The 21,013-nt window shown below is 40.8% G+C and overlaps 1 protein-coding gene across 1 annotated transcript in view; it reads left to right on the top strand.

The window, feature by feature from the left end:
* The window catches only part of smc5 (structural maintenance of chromosomes 5), a 74,638-nt gene that overhangs the window by 30,966 nt on the left and 22,659 nt on the right, over positions 1-21,013 (top strand). Inside the window, exons 8-16 of the mRNA XM_034172296.1 lie at positions 2,664-2,735; positions 5,664-5,919; positions 6,942-7,096; positions 8,428-8,541; positions 8,708-8,802; positions 12,955-13,087; positions 13,312-13,485; positions 18,885-19,054; positions 19,387-19,510. Coding sequence (XP_034028187.1) covers positions 2,664-2,735; positions 5,664-5,919; positions 6,942-7,096; positions 8,428-8,541; positions 8,708-8,802; positions 12,955-13,087; positions 13,312-13,485; positions 18,885-19,054; positions 19,387-19,510 — 1,293 coding nt within the window. The remainder of the gene's footprint in view (positions 1-2,663; positions 2,736-5,663; positions 5,920-6,941; positions 7,097-8,427; positions 8,542-8,707; positions 8,803-12,954; positions 13,088-13,311; positions 13,486-18,884; positions 19,055-19,386; positions 19,511-21,013) is intronic.

Genomic DNA, 21,013 nt, shown 5'->3' with positions numbered 1-21,013 from the left:
ACAACAATGGGCCTCAGGATCTCGTTACGTTATCTCTGTGCATTCAAAATGCCATCAATAAAATGCACCTGTGTTCTTCGTCCATAACAGACGCCGGTCCATACCATAACCCCACCGCCACCATGGGCCTCTCGATCCACAACATTGACATCAGAAAACCGCTCACCCACACGACGTCACACACGCTGTCTGCCATCTGCCCTGAACAGTGTGAACCGGGATTCATCCGTGAAGAGAACACCTCTCCAACGTGCCAGCAAATGTGAGCATTTGCCCACTCAGGTCGGTTACAACGACGAACTGGAGTCAGGTCGAGACCCCGATGAGGACGACGAGCATGCAGATGAGCTTCCCTGAGACGGTTTCTGACAGTTTGTGCAGAAATTCTTTGGTTATGCAAACCGATTGTTTCAGCAGCCGTCTGAATGGCTGGTCTCAGACGATCTTGGAGGTGAACATGCTGGATGTGGAGGTCCTGGGCTGGTGTGGTTACACGTTGTCTGCGGTTGTGAGGCTGGTTGGATGTACTGCCAAATTCTCTGAAACGCCTTTGGAGACGGCATATGGTAGAGAAATGAACATTCAATACACAAGCAACAGCTCTGGTTGACATTCCTGCTGTCAGCATGCCAATTGCACGCTCCCTCAAATCTTGCGACATCTGTGGCATTGTGCTGTGTGATAAAACTGCACCTTTCAGTGTGGCCTTTTATCGTGGGCAGTCTAAGGCACACCTGTGCACTAATCATGGTGTCTAATCAGCATCTTGATATGGCACACCTGTGAGGTGGGATGGATTATCTCAGCAAAGGAGAAGTGCTCACTATCACAGATTTAGACTGGTTTGTGAACAATATTTGAGGGAAATGGTGATATTATGTATGTGGAAAAAGTTTTAGATCTTTGAGTTCATCTCATACAAAATGGGAGCAAAACCAAAAGTGTTGCGTTTATATTTTTGTTGAGTGTAGAAAGTGGAAGAAAAACAAGATGACTTCCAATCTCCCTCGGTCTGGGATTCCATGCAAGATCTCACTTTGTGGGGTAAGGATGATTCTGAGAAAGCTCAGAACTACACAGGAGGACCTGGTCAATGACCTGAAGAGAGCTGGGACCACAGTCACAAAGATTACAGTAGTAACACATGATGCTGTCATGGTTTAAAGTCCTGCAGGGCAGCAAGGTCCCCCTGCTCAAGCCAGCACATGTCCAGGCCCATTTGAAGTTCACCAGTGACCATCTGGATGATCCATAGGAGGCATGGGAGAAGGTCATGTGGTTAGATGAGAACAGAATAGAGCTTTTTGGAATCAACTCCACTTACCATGTTTAGAGGATGAGAACAACCCCAAGAAAACCATCACAACCGTGAAGCATGGAGGTGGAAACATCATACTCTGGGGGTGCTCTTCTGCAGAGGGGACAGGACAACTGCACTGTATTGAAGGGAGGATGGATAGGGTCATGTATTGTGAGATGTTGGCAAACAACCTCCTTCCCTCAGTAAGAGCATTGAAGATGAGTCATGGCTGGGTCTTCCAGCATAAAAATGACCCCAAACACACAGCCAGGGCAACTAAGGAGGGGCTCTGTAAGAAGCATTTCAAGGTCCTGGAGTGGCCTGGCCAGTCTCCAGACCTGAACTCAATAGAAAGTCTTTGGAGGGAGCTGAAACTCCAAACCTGAAAGATTTGGAGAAGATCTGTATAGAGGAGTGGACCAAAATCCTTGCTGCAGTGTGTGAAAACTTGGTGAAAAACTACAGGAAACGTTTGACCTCTGTAATTGCAAACAAAGGCTACTGTACCAAATATTAACATTGATTTTCGCAGGTGTTCAAATACTTATTTGCAGCAGTAACATATAAATAAATTATTAAAAAATCATGCATTGTGATTTCCGTTTTTTTTTTTTTTAGGTTATGTCTGTGACAGTGGACATGCACCTAAGATGAAAATTTCAGACCCCTCCATGATTTCTAAGTGGGAGAACTTGCAAAATCACAGGGTGTTCAAATACTTATTTTTCTCACTGTAGCTCACTATAGACTTAACTAGCCAATTAGCTTACCAAGACGACTGTCCCTCTTTGTCAGCATCTAAATCAGCCACAATGTGCTTCCTTCTCAGATGCTCTTGCATCGCCATTGTATTGCAGTGGAAGGCAAGTTCTGTCTTGCAGATTTTGCATCGCATATTTTTCTCTTTAATTTGTTTAAAATACTCCAAAACTTTTTAGTTCCATTGCCGGCTAGCCATGGTATTGTTTGGGCATAACTTTTCCTGTGACATCACTCCTGACCCGGATTACCACTACTGCACATGTGCGTAAAAGACAGAAAGGCAGCGGAAAATACAGCGGCAGTTTTTGAGAGAAATGCAAAGCTTAAAAAATAAACAGTGACATTGTTTATTAAATTAGTCACCGATGATTTTGATAGACGACGTAATTATGACTAATTGTGGCAGCCCTATTGTCAGTGTCTGCATACTCCCCCTTCCAAACAAAAGGGTACTGCTGGTAGTGGAAACGCAAACCAAGCCAGACCTAAACATTCAGACCTGGACCGCTCTGTGGAAACGAGGCTATAGAAGAACTGAGAGGACTGAGAAGTTCTAATATGCAGGAATGATTGTCATTTAGATGAGCTTGATGTTTTTCAGACTGCCAGCATCAGAGAAGCCTCTCTGAAGTGCAAGCAGAAACAAGATCAGCTGGATCAAAAGCACAAAGAGGTGAGCCTCTAAAAAACTGGTGCAGATCTGCGACATCATCCATGGCAACTGGTCTGGTGCAGTATAGTACTGTTTTAATTTTCTGTGGAAAAAAATCAAATGTTTTATAATAACTAGCTGAAATGGCCATTGGTTAGAATACATACATACTTCTTCAGCCACTTATCTGGGATCGGGTCGCAGGGATTGGTTAGAATGCATAATGCAGAAGATAAGACAACGGGCATGGGTGCTGTTATATTTGTGTGAGAAAACAATGGTTCTTGTTATAATCTGTCAACATACTGTTGCTCAATACTCTACTGAAAAAAAATGAAAACATGTCAGATCAAAACGCATGCAAGATCAAAGCCAATGATATAATTTAAATATGTATTTATTGTGCAGCATCGTGGCCAAGTGGGTAGTGCACATTTTTCCAAAACAAAAGGTTCTCGGTTTAAGACTATCCGTGGCCATTCTCCATGTATTGTAGAGCTTCATCAGTAAGGGCACTAGGGCGTAAAATGTTCGCCAAATCAACATGCAGATCCATATCTGATCTGCCGTGGGAAACTAGAGTGAAAAAGGGAGTTTTTCAATTTATTTTCATTTATATAGCGCCAAATCAGAGTTGCCCCAAGGCGCTTCACACAAGTAAGGTCTAACCTTACTAACCCCCAGAGCATCAGTGGTAAGGAAAAACTCCTTCTGAGGAAGAAACCTCAAGCAGACCAGACTCAAAGGGGTGACCCTCTGCTTGGGCCATGCTACAGGCATAAATTACAGAACAATTCACAAAATGAATATACAGGAAATGCTGTTGGTACACAGGACTGGAGGGTCTCCAGCACAAAGGGAGAAGCTGAAGGAACTTACTTCCTATTTATTGTGTCCTGTGATACAGTAGCGGACTGTCCAGGGTGTCTCTAACCCAGTGACCATGGAGATAGGCTTCAGCTCCCCCGTGACTCTTAACTGGAAGTAGCAGTTATGAAGGAATGTATTTATTGCACCGCATTCTCGAGTTCACGATAGCCTAGTTATCTGAACACATTAGAGGCGTGTCCGTTTTGAGTGACAGTTCATGTGTTGACGCTGCCGTTGTTCAGGGGCTCGGCAGGCTGTTGGCTGCAGCTGCTGTGAAAGCCCATCTTTATTTGAACATCTGCTACAAATACAAATATGTATACTAATATGACTTGTGTAAATTCTCTGAATGGATTATTCTAAGAAATGTACCATATTTGTGTTGAGTGAAATTGTGTGAAGATGTTTTGAATGCTAACATTGTTAGCATTTGTAGCGGCTATTGGTGGCTTTATGACCTTTGGGCTGAGGACAGTACAGTGGATTAGTGGTTAGCTCTGTTGTCTCACATGCAAATTGTGGGATTGCTCCCCACCTGGTAATTTCTGTGTGGATTTTGCATGTTCTCCCCGTTTTTGCATGGAGAACATGCCCTATCCCAGCAGTCATAGGGCGTGAGGCAGGGTACACCCTGGACAGGACGCCAGTCTCTCTCAGGGCTCATTTGTAATCTCTTTTTACTGAGTTCATTTTCTGAACCTTCGAAGTGATGAATGTTTTTCACATCAAATTGTATGAAAATCAGAAAGAACGTTTTTGTTGGATGGTGCTTTGTTTTTGTGGCGAACATATGTGGAAAAAATACACAATGAGATAGAAATGTTTGTAAAAAAAATGTCTTATTTGTATTGTAAAACTAGGTGCAAATCAACAAGTTTTAAAAATGTGTACACAACAGAACCTACAACATCAATTTGTAGATCTTCACACAAAGCATTAATACTGAAATAGAGGTATTACTTGTAGCACCAGATGATTCAGTTCAAATAAAATACACTTTATCATTGTATTCAAGCGAGTCCACTCTCAGGACACTTAAGTCAGGACACTGTACGTCCCTCCGTGGGTAGGACTGCAAAATGTCCATATGTAACTGTAAAAACATCTGCATGGTGTGCTGTGAAATTATGTGCCCTGATAGGTACAGATCCTGAGGATGACTTTACCTTCTATTTGGACCATGTTGGCATCTTTTAACATGCAATAGCTTGTTGCTGGAACATCTTTTGATGTTAGAGAGTGAGGTTTTACTCACCACACAGCACCACCTGCTGGCTCCCATTATGTTTGTCAGCTTGCGTGTGAAACCTCATTGCTAATTGCAGTGTCCTGGTGGCCACTAAGGCCACTGTCACTTGTCACATTAAATAAACTTTACTGTCAGACATGAGAACTTTATGAAGTTGGCAGAAATTGGTTGAAATTGAATAGTCATTCCCATCCCATACAGTTTTCTTATCAGAATTGGCTATAAATATTAGTCATCTTGCAGGAAAATTACACCACTCCATCTCATCATTTTTAAACCTGTCCAAATTAAACCCGTCCAAATAGACCTTTACAGTGCCAGATGCTCTAGAGGCCATTCATCTTTTATGTTTGTCACTTGGGCAGGACAACTTTAATGCAACATTCAGCCACTGTGTCTTTTATTGAAACTGACTGTAAAGTCCAAACAAAATTTTAACAGAAGACTGGCCTTTCAGTAAAAGTATGAAAGTTGTTTAAGTTGTATGTTCTTCTGTTATTTTCATGTTGTTGGCATTTGATCATGTGTTGTTAAGATCTATATCCAGTTCTCTCATAGTTGATTATTGATTTATTTGGAAATGACCACTAATATTTAACAGCTAGTAGTTTTTCCTGGTTAACACTCATCACTCATATTCAACCGCTTATCTGGGATTGCGTTGCAGGGACAACAGCTCCAGTAGGGGACCCCAGACTTCACTCTGGGTTAACAAATATTTAAATATTTGTAATTGGTTGCTTTTCTGTCCACTGTATGAGAGTACAGAAGAGTTGGGTTGTAGCTGTTTACAATGCACAATGAAAACTTCCCTTTTTTTTTTTTTACAGATAGAAGATATTAAACAAGCCTTGAAACTGAAGCAGATGGAGTTTGAAGATCACCAGAAGCGAATAACTAATACCAAACTGATCATTGAGGGCTTGAAGGCAGAGCTTGCCAGAGTTGGTGATCACCCAGATGTTACTCCACGGATTAACGAAGTAAATACTGAGCTGAGACATAACCAGGAGCAGAAGGCAAAGATTGAAGGAGAGAAGACTGATCTACGCAGAGAGAAGGACAACATCTCTGCTGAATCAAAAAGTGAATTTATTTATTTACAATTTGGCGTTTTGTTTTTTCTTTGTTAACCCGCAAACTGTTTTCTTCATTCATGTTGCTTCTGTTATGGGCTACCGTAGCAGATCATCAGTGTTCATCACACCCTGTTCTCTACATCTTTTTCTGCAATAGTGGTCTCACTACCATTATACACCAGCAGACCTGTCACAAAATCTCTCCTGCCAGGCTTCTCTACCCACTCCACCCTGCCTGTGCTCACTTCTTCACCTCTCTAACACAGTGTCCATTTACATTGTTTATCACAAGTGTTTAAACTCGTTCACCTTTACCACTTTTACTCCTTGCAATTGCACCATTCTGCCGCTGTCCATCTTATTTATACATGTTCCATCTTGCCTTGACTAGCTTTCATTGCCCTTCTCTTCAGAGCATATCTCCATCTCTCCAGGCTAGCCTCAATATTCTCCCCACTCTCACTCCAGATCATATTGTCATCTGCAGAAATTCTAGTCCATGGAAACCCTGTCTGATCTTGTCACAGTTGCAAACAAGAAAGTGTTAAGTCTATCCTTTGTCCAACTTCACCTCAGACTTCTTCCCATCCATTAATTTATACTATTAGCTGTTTGATACCGTAAGTGTAGATGATTAAACTTACATTTTTAAAACCTTCTTATTTTTAATGTACAGTTATGAATGTATGGGTCCCTAATTTTTGGTGCAGGCAGTGCAAATTAGGTTATTTTTGTCGAATTCCTTCTGTTTTTTTTTTTTTTCTTTTTTCATTCTCCCATTTTTTTCATGTCATTGAGATTTTGAGGCCATTGTAGAGTGCATGGTGTAAATGTGGGAGGAGAGGCAGTGCCAATTTTTTAGTATTCAGGGGGAAATTATATCTTGGATGTAGTCCAGGAAACTACTGTCAGAGCTGCATGTATTTGTACTATGAAGGCTGTTTAAAGTTAATGGTGACTGTCAGCAGGTCAGAAACTAAATATCTGCTGTAAACACTCAGGAAATAATACATTGATTATCATTTCCAGTGCTCGAAAAAAAACTTAATGACATGAACAACATGATGAAATCCAAAGAGGAGAAGCTGCGATTGCGACACAGGGACACGCATACTGCCATCCAGTGGCTCAGGCACAACAGACAACTCTTCAGAGGAAATGTTTATGAGCCAATTATGTTGGTGGTGAGTTGGATGAGAAAGTGTTTGTATTCACATAGCATAATGAAAGAAAGGATAACCAGGAATTCTCCACAGAATTTTTGGATAATTACGTCCACCAAGGATGTAATAAAATCATAAGTGTTTATGTGTCTGTCTGTTAGCAGGATTATGTCAAAACTACTATATGGATTTTGATGAACTTTTCACCACAGATAGATATTAGGGCATGGAAGACTCCATTAAATTTTGGAGGTGATCTGGATTCTGGATCAAGATTTCTGGGTCAAGATTACATTTTATAAAGGCTTTGAAGGATTAAGTCAAAACTACTTTACAGATTCTCACTGAATTTGCACCACATATAGATATTAGGTCATGGAAGACTCCACTGAATTTTGGAAGTGACCCAGATCCGGATTCTGGCTCATTATTTCACTTTATAGGCTTTTACGGATTACTTCAAAACTACTGCACAGATTTTGGTGAACTTTTCACCACAGATAGATATTAGGCCATGGAAGGCTCCATAAAATTTTGGAGGTGATCCAGATTCTGGATCAAGATTTCACTTTATATAGGCTTTGAAACATTATGTCAAAACTACTTTACGGATTCTCATCAAATTTGCACCACAGATAGATATTAGGTCATGGAAGACTCCACTGAATTTTGGAGGTGATCCAGATCTGGATTCTGGTTCAGGATTTCACTTTATAGGCTTTTAAGGATCACATCAAAACTACTGTACAGATTTAGATGAAATTTTCACCACAGATAGATATTAGGCCGTGGAAGACAACATTAAATTTTGGAGTCGCTCAGCATCAAGATCCCGATTCTGGATCATTTCTTAAATTTTCACCATTTTGAGGATCATCTCAAATCTGCTTGATGGATCTTGACAAAATTTAAATCAGATGTGACTATTGTACAAAGTCACATCTTTGCATTTTGGGAGTGTTCTGGATCAATATGTAGGTTCTACAGCAGAAACATGAAATCATGATGTAATCCAAGATCAGGAAGACACTATTTTGTTTCAGCTTGTGAATTAAATATCAGATTGCAACATCTGGATCAGTCTGAAAATTCTGGATCAATATGCAATTTTTGCATTGTGTTGTGGAATTTGGATCCAGGTAAAGTCCAGGTCACGATTTGAATCACATATGTTTTATTTCCGTCCTTGTCAACTCTTGGCGGACGTCAGAAATCTCTGATTGACGTTTCTTATTGTAGCCCTTCTGGAATAACTGACGCCAATACCCCAGAAGAAATTGTTGTGATTGTGAACCTTTTTTTTTTTTTAATCTAAGTAGAGATTTAATAGTAATCCACTTTTTATTCTTCAGATAAATGTAAAGAATCCTGAGTTTGCCAAATATGTGGAGAACCACATCCCTTTCCATGACCTGAGGGCATTCGTGTTTGAGAGGAAAGATGACAGGGAAAAGTTCATGGTTGAGGTCAGCATGATGCAGATTTTAACTGTCCTGATGATGCTGCTGTGGGTGTGAGATAAACCTGTGCAAATTCATCTTTACTTCAGCCAGATGACATTAACATTATTTTGAAAATTCTTTTTGAATGCTCCCCAACACTGAATTAAGTTTTATCTGACGTGACCTTCAGGTACGTGACAAGATGAATTTGAAAGTGAACTCTATCTCTGCTCCTGATGAGTCATGTTCTCAACGGCCTGCATCCAGAAATATTGAGTCCCTGAGGTGAGGCATACTTACTACTACATACTTTCCATTGTATATGCTTTATGTTGTTAGTAGATGTTTATTTTTTTAACTTTATTCCATTTGCAGTAAAATTAATTATGCTCTTTTCGGTACTATAAGTTGCACTGGAGTATTAATTGTATCTGTCAAAAAATGTCACAAAGACCATTTAATTTTCAGCATATAAACAGGGATTAAAGTTCTCTGTCGCTAAAATGGATTTCCATCAGTTGGGCTGCCAAAAGGCCATATATGACGGTTAAACAATAATGCTTGCCCGCTCGACACTGGCGAGTGAACAGTGCTATCCGACCCATGCTTCATGTCCCTCACTTGTTCAATGTGAAGTTAATATGTAGCTGCATTTAGAATGAAATCTGGAGAAAAATCAACGTATTTCACTAATGTTCCTGCGGCAGCAGAAGTGTTTTTCTGATTGGCTATTTTAAGATAAATGAACCCGATTCATGTTGTGTTCATTCAATGTTAATATGTTTTGAACCTTTTCAACATTATTTCTGACCTATGTGTAACATCAAATGACATGAAATATAGTGAAATATGACATCTGCATCATATTTAACTTGACTCTTACGACAGCGTTTTCAGATGGTTTGACTGTTAGGACACCGACATTTTGAACAAAAGTGAGATTTCCGCCTTGTCCACACAGTAAAGACATGATAACATTACACTGACTGATGACATCATTCAAAACAAGTGTAAATGGTCATGGCTGGAGTATGCTTCAGGTGGAAAACATTCCCTCCTGTGTGGATCATTGGTCGCCAGCTGGCTCTGTTCCTCGTGTGTTCTTCCCAGTCACTGAAGCAACTCTTAAGGCTGTGATTCAGGAGGTCCTTGTGGCATTTCTTATGCCCTCCTCTGGACTTTTTGCACAGCTGGGAGTAGAAAATTTGCTTGGAAAGTCAGCTGTCATCCATTCTAATGATGTGTCTCACCCACCGAAGCTGGTTCTTGATGATGACACACTTTATGTTCTGGTGCTTGGCTTCAGCCAGGAAGCTGATGTTAGCACTGCAGTCTTCCCACTTGATGTGGAGGATACTCCTCAGATAACATTGGTGGAATTGCTCGAGGGTCTTCAGGTGGCAGGGGTAGGTGATCCAGGTCTCAGATCTATACTGCAAAATTGGCATGAAATTGGATTGATCATAATTAATAATAAATAGAATAGAATACAAATTAGAACACAAACATGATATATAAGCTATTATGTAATAAAATAATATAGCGTTAACAGTGTTGGCATTACACCCAGGAGTATTGCATCAACTGGACCAAATTTAATAAATGTAATATAAGTTAGGCTTACCTTAGTCTAGCTGTCCTCATTGCTGATCTGCCTGTCCCACAATTTGTACACAGATTCAGTGCTGAGTACTTTGAAAGTTATATTCCAGATGTTTCTTTAAGAGCATGTTTTTTCAGTTTGAAAGCACAATTTATTAATTTCACTTCTCTAAGACCCAGCATGTCTTTATTATTCAGATCATCTTGTTTTATGATGGTCTCCATCCAGCTTAATGGTGCATTACTGCAACCTTCTGTTCCAGAATGTGAATTGCAGTACTTCTTCCAGATGAGTATACAGGAACAGCTTGTGATGGGCGTAGATGGTGCCATCTTGTGGCCGCAGATGATAATTTTTATCCTCCTGGTATGAAATACAGGGGATATAGCGATCAGCATGTCTGTCCTTCTGTTTGCATAAGGATTTTCATAAGGGTGTACTTGGGTAATCCCCCAACACCAGTTGAATACGGTGACCTTAGGGTCAGTTTCAAGGTAACAGCAAGATTTTAAAGATCTTGTCATTGCCGCCCTCGTTAGTGCAATATCTCAAGAACCAGCTGACCAATTTCATTTATATTTAGCATAAGGGTGTACTTGGCTGATCCCCCGGACACTTTGTATTACTGATTTGTGGGGACCATGGGGATATAATCATCTCCTGAGGACTCTTGTTTCATATATAAGTCCCTTTGAAATATAAGTCACTGGACCAGCAAAACAAGTTTAAGCAAACAAACAAATGAAAACTCTCACCCTGAGAGTGACCGGTATCTTGCCAAAAGATGAACAAAAGAGACTACCACGAGGAACGACCACCATGAAGAGGGACCGATGAGCAAGGGAATATACAATATTCATGCCAGATTTGGAGGCAAAAAAGCACAAATTGCGAGCAGCAAAGGGGTTTTGGGGGGTGGGGTGATTTTAGTGTTTGACCTTCCTGTGACTTTGACCTCGATGACCCTTTTGTGTGCTGAAAGGTATCTCTGTAGGACTGCTATGTGTGGTTTTACACGAGTCTACAGTGATGATTTACATGCTTTGTCACACCATTAAAAAAATCTACATTTTGCAAGTTTTTTGTGATGATGTCATCAAATGACATCATAAGTTAAAACTCAGATCTGAAATTTGACCTATTTTAAGCTCATGTTTGACCTCATGCCAAATTTGGAGGCAAACAAAATTGCAGCCTTGACCTTGCCTTGACCTTGACCTTTGACCATGAACTTGAGCCTTTTGTGTGCTGAAAGGTATCTTGCCAAGGCAAGTTATATATGAAGTTGCAAGAGTCTGCGATGTAAACTGTGCTACACAGTGAGTTAAAGGTGAAAAATGCAATGATTACAAAAAACCAAACATACATGCTGACTAAGGTAGTCAGTTTGGAGGGGATTGTCTCCTGTAGTTTGTGGCATGCTGAAGACTTCTACACACTGTCGCAGAATTGGTGGCTGAGAATTGTTTTTTCAGCCGTCAGAGTTAGGCATGTGGAGATTAATCGATATGAATCTGTATCTTGATATATACGTGCGTGATGCGAGCGCATCGATTCAATTAACGGGTTAAATCGTGTTGCATCGCTTGCTGCTGCTCTGCTGTCTGCTTGAAGCTTGAAGCAAGGAAGCAGCCCTTCGATCTGCTGTTCACTGGTTCTCTGCTTCGCTGGTTTTTAGAAACGGCAAGTCCGCTGGTGTGAGCACCAGCTGATGCTCAGCCAATGATCAGGTAAAAGGAAGAAATAATAATAATAATATCTGTTTTGTGGGACTAAGTGTGTAGCTCCAAAAAGCCGCATATGTTTTGGTCGGAATGAATAACTTCAGAGCGACTGGCTGTTTTAAATCAAATGACACCTCTTTCCAAATGTTATAATACAAACAATAAACTACAACTGACCAAACCCGTTTTTTTTTTTTCTTTCCCAAAATGAGACTTCCTGCGTTTTTTATGAATTCCATCCTGATGTGCAACAGCCAGCTGAGCTCAGGTATGGAGTGACATTCATGCCCTTAATGTCTGAAATGAAATGTTTTTGACAAAGTCTACAGATTTTGTTTTTCTTTACATCTACAGATTTTGTTTTTCTGTACATCAAGGATCCAGTGACCATGTACAGATTGTTGATTTTTATTTATGTCCAGAGATCAAGGATCCAGGGACCAATTTCATATTTATTTACTTTAAGACTCAATAAAATGTTGACATAGAAAACCTGTAAAGCCTACTTTTAGTACACAGAAACTTCGCAAGTATTGATAACGGAACCGATAAAGTATTGGATCGATAAGCAGAATCGATAATGGCATCAATATCAATAAAATCTTATCAATACCCATCCCTAATCGTAGCGCATTGTGAGGAATTGAATTGCCATCAAATACATATCAAATCGCATCGAATCGGGAACAGGGGTGAATCGTATCGCATCGTATCATCATGTATCGCAATATGTATGGTATCGCGGGTAGTGTTTCGAGATGCATATTGAATTGCTGTCATTGATGAAATTCACATGCCTAGTCAGAGTCGTTCCTCTTTGCTACTGTGATCTCCTTAGCGTGTTCCTGGTCTGCCTGGCTTGACAGACCTGCCTCAGCTTCCCAGTAAACCAAGGTTTGTTGTTGCTGTATGTGGAGAAGGTGTTGGTCTGCACACACGGGTCCTCACAAAACATACATACTGACTAACATATTTTGCCAAAACTTTGTTTTGGCAAGATAGCAAAAAACCCCTGCAACTTGTAGTCTGAAAAACATGGTACTTGAAGAATGATTGTCTCCTTGTAGAGTTTCAAGCAAAATTATATGTTTTTATTTCTTTGCTTTGCAGGCGCTTTGGATTCTTTTCCTACCTACGTGAAATGTTTGATGCGCCGGATGAGGTGATGAGTTACCTCTGTCATCAGTACAGGGTGAACGATGTCCCTGTGGGCACTGCAAAGACTAAAAGCTTGATTAAAATGGTGCGTTTTTCTTGAGACATTGTTCATGAATGCAACAACAGAAAACATTTCAGTGAATGTTAACCTTGTCCTCAAAAGATAAATACATCTAGATGTGATAATTATGGCTCAGGGGTGTAACTACAAGGTAGCTTTGACACTACCATTGCCATTTCAGCTAAAACCTACAAAGTAGATTGTCAAGCTCTGTCATTTTATTAATTCCTACTTTCTTTTGTATGTAGGTTATTTTGGAACCCTACATCAAAGTGTTGTACACATCAGAGGAGAGGTACACAGTAAAGAAGTCCTTCTACTCTAACAAGATTAGCACAGCAAATTCTGCAGTGCCCGATTCCCAGTACCTGTACATCACTGTAGATGTTGAACAGAAGCTCCAGCTGGAGCAACAGTTGAAGGTGAGGGAGAAATACATGAAACGAAGAAACAAATGGTTCAGAAATATTCCCTGTGAATGCACTGTATTAACTGAGTCAGTGAGTTAGTGAATGAGTTGGTCTAAAACAACCTGTGTAAGTCACTGAAGCCTGCTAAGTAGTTAGTTAAAATGATCTTCTTATGGCTTCGGACAGTGGACTTATCTCTGTGCTTGTTCTGTTGGACCTCAGTGCTGCTTTTGATACTGTTGACCATAAAATTTTATTACAGAGATTAGAGCATGTCATAGGTATTAAAGGCATTGCGCTGCGGTGGTTTGAATCATATTTGTCTAATAGATTACAGTTTGTTCATGTAAATGGGGAATCTTCTTCACAGACTAAAGTTAATTATGGAGTTCCACAAGGTTCTGTGCTAGGACCAATTTTATTCACTTTATACATGCTTCCCTTGGGCAGTATTATTAGACGGTATTGCTTAAATTTTCATTGTTACGCAGATGATACCCAGCTTTATCTATCCATGAAGCCAGAGGATACGCACCAATTAGCTAAACTGCAGGATTGTCTTACAGACATAAAGACATGGATGACCTCTAATTTCCTGCTTTTAAACTCAGATAAAACTGAAGTTATTGTACTTGGCCCCACAAATCTTAGAAGCATGGTGTCTAACCAGATCGTTACTCTGGATGGCATTTCCCTGATCTCTAGTAATACTGTGAGAAATCTTGGAGTTATTTTTGATCAGGATATGTCATTCAAAGCGCATATTAAACAAATATGTAGGACTGCCTTTTTGCATTTACGCAATATCTCTAAAATCAGAAAGGTCTTGTCTCAGAGTGATGCTGAAAAACTAATTCATGCATTTGTTTCCTCTAGGCTGGACTATTGTAATTCATTATTATCAGGTTGTCCTAAAAGTTCCCTAAAAAGCCTTCAGTTGGTTCAGAATGCTGCAGCTAGAGTACTGACGGGGACTAGCAGGAGAGAGCATATCTCACCCGTGTTGGCCTCCCTTCATTGGCTTCCTGTTAATGCTAGAATAGAATTTAAAATTCTTCTTCTTACTTATAAGGTTTTGAATAATCAGGTCCCATCTTATCTTAGGGACCTCATAGTACCATATTACCCCATTAGAGCGCTTCGCTCTCAGACTGCGGGCTTACTTGTAGTTCCTAGGGTTTGTAAGAGTAGAATGGGAGGCAGAGCCTTCAGCTTTCAGGCTCCTCTCCTGTGGAACCAGCTCCCAATTCAGATCAGGGAGACAGATACCCTCTCTACTTTTAAGATTAGGCTTAAAACTTTCCTTTTCGCTAAGGCTTATAGTTAGGGCTGGATCGGGTGACCCTGGACCATCCCTTGGTTATGTTGCTTTAGACGTAGACTGTGTTTCATAATTATTGTATGGCCTTGCCTTGCAATGTGGAGCGCCTTGGGGCAACTGTTTGTTGTGATTTGGCGCTATACAAGAAAAAAGTTGATTGAGTTGATTGATTAGTTCTGAAAGTTAGAATTCTGATAGAAATGAGTGAGGGCCAGTGAACTTCCTGTTTTTGGCCATGTTTGGACTGTGATTAGCAACAAGACCTCATAAATTTGATTCATACAAAGGGCCTGTCTGATTTACACATGCCTGTCTGAACAAACCCAGCTTGCTTGTTCAGACAGGCCCAACTAATATCTGAAAGAACATTGGCAAGGTATTGTTTTCAAAGATGCCAACACAGCCCAAAATAGGAGGTTCACTGGTCATCATATATCGATTTGAAAATGTCAAGGCTGAGTATGCTTTTTACGGTTACTGAGGGGACATGCCGTGGACCCAAAAACTCATTCACTGACTCAATCATTACTATGCATGCCCTGCTAATCAACAACATAGGAACTAAGGTCATTTTTACACCCCATTAACAGTCTCACATGAAAACAGTTCTCAAAACCTTTACAGAATAAGCAAGTAACATGTGACAGAGAAAAGGGGCAGGCCTCCTTCAGGATTCAACAATCTTACAAACAAAACTGCCTCTTGCATGTTTAAGGGTCTTGTGCATTATCTTAGCTGTGGCTAGGACTGCACTCTTCTGGACAGAGATCTCAGATGTTGTACCTAGAATCTGGTGGAGTGAGTCTACCAGTTTGGCCGTCACGACACAGAGTGCTTCTATTTGCACTGGGACCTACCTTGGCCTTTCCCTATTGCATTTTTCCTGTTCTTCCTTCAGCTTCTGGTACTTCTCAGTTTTCTCATGCTGTTTCTTTCTGATGCTCTCACTTGGAATTGCTACATCAATCCTCAACTGCCTTTTTCTGCTCCTTGTCGACCATCCCTGTGTCTGGTTGGTTGGCCAACACCTGTTTGACACCCTTGAACTTGAAGTTCCGCACCATCTTTGTTCTGCAGTTCTCAGCCACCTTTGGTGGTATTTTTCACTTGGACTTGGTTACTTCCTATACACTGTCCCAGCTACTTGGCTCTGCTTAAGATTTGCTGCTTGGTTATTGAAATGTACTCCCAAATAACATGGAATATTTCAGTACTTGATAGTATCAACACGTTTTGGTTTGTGGCACCAAAGTATTGAAATTTGGTAACCAGCCTTGCAGAAGATATTCTGGATATTCTTGAGAGGAATAACGATGTATGGCTTGGTGACAGTTTATGCTGTAAAGGTATTCATGGTAAAATGAGGTGTTAGAACCTGAACAACTGACACATCACCTATGGTGCGTCCAGAAAATATTCACAGCACTGCACTTTTTCCACATTTTAAGTGTATGTTGCAGCCTTATTCCAAAATGGATGAAATTCTACACACAATACCCCATAATGAAGAGATGGTGGGTTCCTCCTGAAGTCTCCTGTCATCTTAACAGTCTTGAGCGGGTTCAGTTCCAGGTTGTTCTGACCACACCGGAGGACCACCTCCTGTCTGTATGCACCCTCATCACTATCCTGGATGAGTCCAATGATGGTGGTGTCATCTGCAACCTTCAGGAGTTTAACAGAAGGGTTCCCTGAGGTGCAGTCATTTGTATAGAGGGAGAAGAACAGTGGGGAGAGCACGCACCCTTGAGGGCCTCCCGTGCTGATTGTCTGTGTGCTGGACGTGATACTCCCCAGCCTCACCTTGTGTGTTCTGTCCATAAGGAAGTTGGAGATCCACTTACAAGTGGGAGCTGGCACAGAAAGGTTGGAGAGTTTTTGGTGAAGAGTGTAGGGGATGATGGTGTTGAATGCCAAGCTGAAGTCCATGTAGGATCCTCGTGTACGTCTCTGCAAAGTCCAGGTGCTGCAGGATGTAATGCAGAGCCATGTTGACTGCATCCTCAACTGACCTGCTTGCCTGGTAGGCAGACTGAAGGGGGTCCAGCAGGTGTCTTGTGATGTCCTTCAGGTGGCTCAACACCAGCTGTTCAAAAGACTTCATGCCTACAGATGTCAAGGGAATGGGCCTGTAGTCATTTAGTCCTCTTATGGAGGGTTCCTTCGGGTCTAGGATAATAGTGGAGCATTTGAAGCAGGAGGTGAGCTCGCACAGCTCCAGAGACCTGTTGAAGAGCTGGGTGGAGATTGGTGCCATGTGATCAGCACATGCTCTCAGACATGAAGGGGAGAGACCATCAGGTCCTGGAGCCTTTTTGATCTTTTGTTTGCATAAGTGGTGGCATACTTCCTCTTCACAGATCATTAGTGTGGGTGGTGTTGCAGAGGGGACGGGTAAAGAGGTGTCTAGAGGGCAAGTACTTCAGTGTCGTTGCGATGGGTGAGGGGTGTGAGGGAGTCCCTTTCAAACCTGGAATGAAACACATTCAACCCCTCAGCCAGTCGGAGATTCTCCACATGTTGGAGGGGATGGTCTCATGTAGTTGGTGGCATGCTGAAGACCTCTCCACACTGTCACAGAATTGTTGTTTGAGAATTGTTTTTTCAGCCTGTCAGAGTAGCTCCTCTTTGCTACTGTGATCTCCTTTCTTAGTGTGTTCCTGGTCTGCTTCTACAGGAGCCTGTTTCCACTTCTGTAGGCGTCCACCTTGGCTTGACGGAGCTGCCTCAGTTTCCCAGTAACCCAAGGTTTGTTGTTGCTGTATGGGCAGAAGGTTTTGGTCTGCACACACAGGTCCTCACAAAAACTTAATGATGACTTTAAACACACAACCAAGATATCAAAGGAGTAGCTTTAGGACAACTCTGTGAATATCCTTAAGTGGCCCAACCAAAGCCCAGACCTGAATCCAGTTGAACATCTCTGGAGAGATCTGGTAGGTGATGGTCTAGTTGTTAACACGTTGGGCTTGAGACCAGAGGATCCTCGGTTCAAATCCCTGCATGACTGGTAAATCACTAAGGGCCCTTGGGCAAGGTCCTTAATCCTCTAGTTGCTCCCGGTATGTAGTGAGTACCTTGTATGGCAGCACCCTCACATCGGGGTGAATGTGAGGCATTATTTGTAAAGCGCTTTGACCGTCTCATGCAGATGGAATAGCGCTATATAAATGCAGTCCATTTACCATTTCTCTGAAAATGGCTGTGCACTGACGCTCCCCATCCAACCTGATGGAGCTTGCAAGGTGCTGCAAAGAGGAATGGGCAAAACTGCCCAAAGATTGGTGCACCAGGCTTGTGGCATCATATTCAAGAAGACTTGAGGCTGTAATTGCTGCCAAAGGTGCATCATCAAAGCATTGAGCAAATGGTGTGAATACATACATACATGTGGTTTCTTACTTTTTTATTTTTAATACATTTTCAAAAATTAAAAAAAAAATCATGTCATTATGGGGTGTTGTGGGTACAATTTTGAGAGAAAATATGAATTTACTTCTTTTTGGAATAAGGCTGTAACATAACAAAATGTGGAGGAAGTGACACGCTGTGAATACTTTCTGGATGCGCCGTATAGTCCAGCGACTTGAATTGTATACAGAAATTAAAGCATTAAATTAATCCAAATCTAAACTTCACGCTCCCCTAGTCATTGGAAGTGATGGCACAGTTGTGACAGATGAATCCACAGCATTGACTTGGTCATCTACTTGGGTAGTTGTGTAAGACTGGTCATCCTGCCAGGTTGTGGAACACCTCCTGTACCAGGGTCCTTCTAGCTGGTCCTCAAGGCAGATGTGAATCACCAAATCCCTATGAGATTGCAAAGGTGTTTAAACAGCAAAAGCTGGGAAAAGGTGCAGGGATCTGTGATATCAGTCCTGTTCTGGTGGATATGATGTTCATCTGGTGTTCAGTCTTTGGTATGCAGTCTTTGCCTATGTCTGGGGAAAGGTATTATCCTAACACACTGGAAGAGAGGCATTGTTGTCCCTCTGGAAAGGAAAGGATGATTTTAACAAATAAATATATCCATAATGGAGCTAATTTACCACAGAATAATGTGGTTGTTTGGTTAATGTGTGTTCAGGCCTGTGAAGTGAAGTTACAACACATTGATGAACAGATGAAGGCCCTACAGCAGCAATCTGTTGCGCTGGATCGCCGTGAAAATGAGTTGCTGGTTGAAAAGAAGCGTCTTCAAGAACTTAAGGGCAAAAAGAGACAGTTGGAGCAAAAAGTTAGTACCAAGCAGGACAGGTAAGTCAGATTTCTCTCCCTATAATGTTATTATAATAAATTTTGTCAAAGTATTGAGTGTATGAGATTAGCACAAACAGATCTGTCTGTGAGTCAAGTTAGACTTGATTTAGAGCAGTGGTTCTAAGTGATCCTCAAGGACCACCGACCTTACACATTTTCCATCTCTCACAAGAGAGAGGGAGTAATGTAAAATGTGTTAGGTGGTCCTTGAGGGCTGGATGAGAACCACTGTTTGTTTTAGAACGTCAATGGCAATAGTAGATAAAGAACAGTGCTGTGTATTCAGAATTGAGGACATGCTGTCACTCTTTTTCTGTCCATGTGTTTAGCTTGAGACAGATGGAGCAAAATGTTATTAATTTGGATGAGATCGAAGAAGACGCTAAAAGGAAAATTACAGCTGTCAATTCCCAAAAGTTGGCAATCATCAAAGCGTTCATGACTGAAATGAAGGTATGGTCAAATGAACCCATAACGAATGACTAAATGAGTGGATTACATTTGGCGTGTGTGTGTGTGTGTGTGTGTGTGTCTCCTGTTAAGTGATTTTCATACATACTTAAGGATTTCGAGGACAGTCTGTCCAGGGCTTATCCCGAGATACTGTAGCATGAAATTGTTGAGTTGGAGACTACCCTTGCATGGGATGCTACTTCATCACAACTTGATTCTCTAAAAGCTGCCACACATTTTATAGCTACATGGGACAATGCACATTAAGGGCCTGCTTTGCATTCATGAAAACATGTGCAGACTCTGTATCATTGTCAAACACATGAGTGACCTGATCTGCTAAAGGTGTGCTCTGAGGTTTGAGTCTTTCAAATGTGCAAAATAACACATATTGGCCATTTAATATGTTTGCCTAAATGAATAATTGTAATGAATGCAAATTAGTTAATTTAGCACAAGCAGTGTCATCTGTCAAACCCAGAACCAATTTCAGGTGCTAATGACTGTCTGTCTGTCTTTTGCATGTTTGAAAGCAGAGTCTGCCTGGTATTTTTTTCTTTTTCTCACATTGTGTGTCTGTCCAGTGCCACATACGAAACAGTAGGTGCCATGGACAGCTCCACCTACAAATAAAATCTACAAAAATCAATACAATTCTCACTCTATGCATCCTCTCCAGTTATGCAAATGTGAAGAGGTTAGTTTGAATTTAGCGCTGGATTCAGGACCCATGCCCCGTCGCACTGTGCAACGTGCAAAAACCGAGCTTGTGTGACACTCCACTGGGAGCACGCATTGCCGCTTGACCTCAAAGTCAAGTTGAAGTCAGTCCAACTTTCACTGCTGCTCGCTGTGACGTAGCTTAGCACAGCCTATAGAAATGAAGCATCAGGCCAAAACACAAAAGACAACACTGCACTTTTCTAAAGAAAAGACTTGCTTTTTTTTTTTTTTTTACCTCATTATTTTCTGATTACTGTACATTTTGAAGTTAAAAATACCTTTCTTATGTTACAAAACATGAAATTAAAATATTTTAAGTTAATTTTAAGTTAAACAAAAAAGATTCTTTAGAAATCTTTGATGTTCATCTGTAAATTAAAACCATAACTTATCAGATGAGTTGATTTCTTGATTAACATGATAATGAACCTTGGACATTTATTTTTAGACAGAATAGCATGAAAAGTAATGTGTACATTTTTAAGTCTGGTAGATTCATTCATTCATGTTTGTATTTCAACCAGGAAAAAAGATACCGTAAATAAATATAAACATTTATTAAAACACAAAAGGAGATGATTTAACAATGACTGTAGTGTGTCTGTTAAAGATTAATGTATATTTTCTAGTCACATTTCATTTACTCTTGATGGTTATTTGTCAGCACATGTAGTCATGTGACATAAACCTCATGATTAAATCATTTTTTAAATTTAGTCATTTCAACATTTTATTTCATCCTTATTGATGATGTGATTGCTTTTAATGTTGTAGTCAGGA

This window comes from Thalassophryne amazonica, chromosome 6, assembly GCF_902500255.1.
Source record: "Thalassophryne amazonica chromosome 6, fThaAma1.1, whole genome shotgun sequence".
Classification (NCBI taxonomy): domain Eukaryota; kingdom Metazoa; phylum Chordata; class Actinopteri; order Batrachoidiformes; family Batrachoididae; genus Thalassophryne; species Thalassophryne amazonica.
Note: the sequence above shows the minus strand (reverse complement) of the source record. Positions and strands in the feature narration are given on the sequence as shown.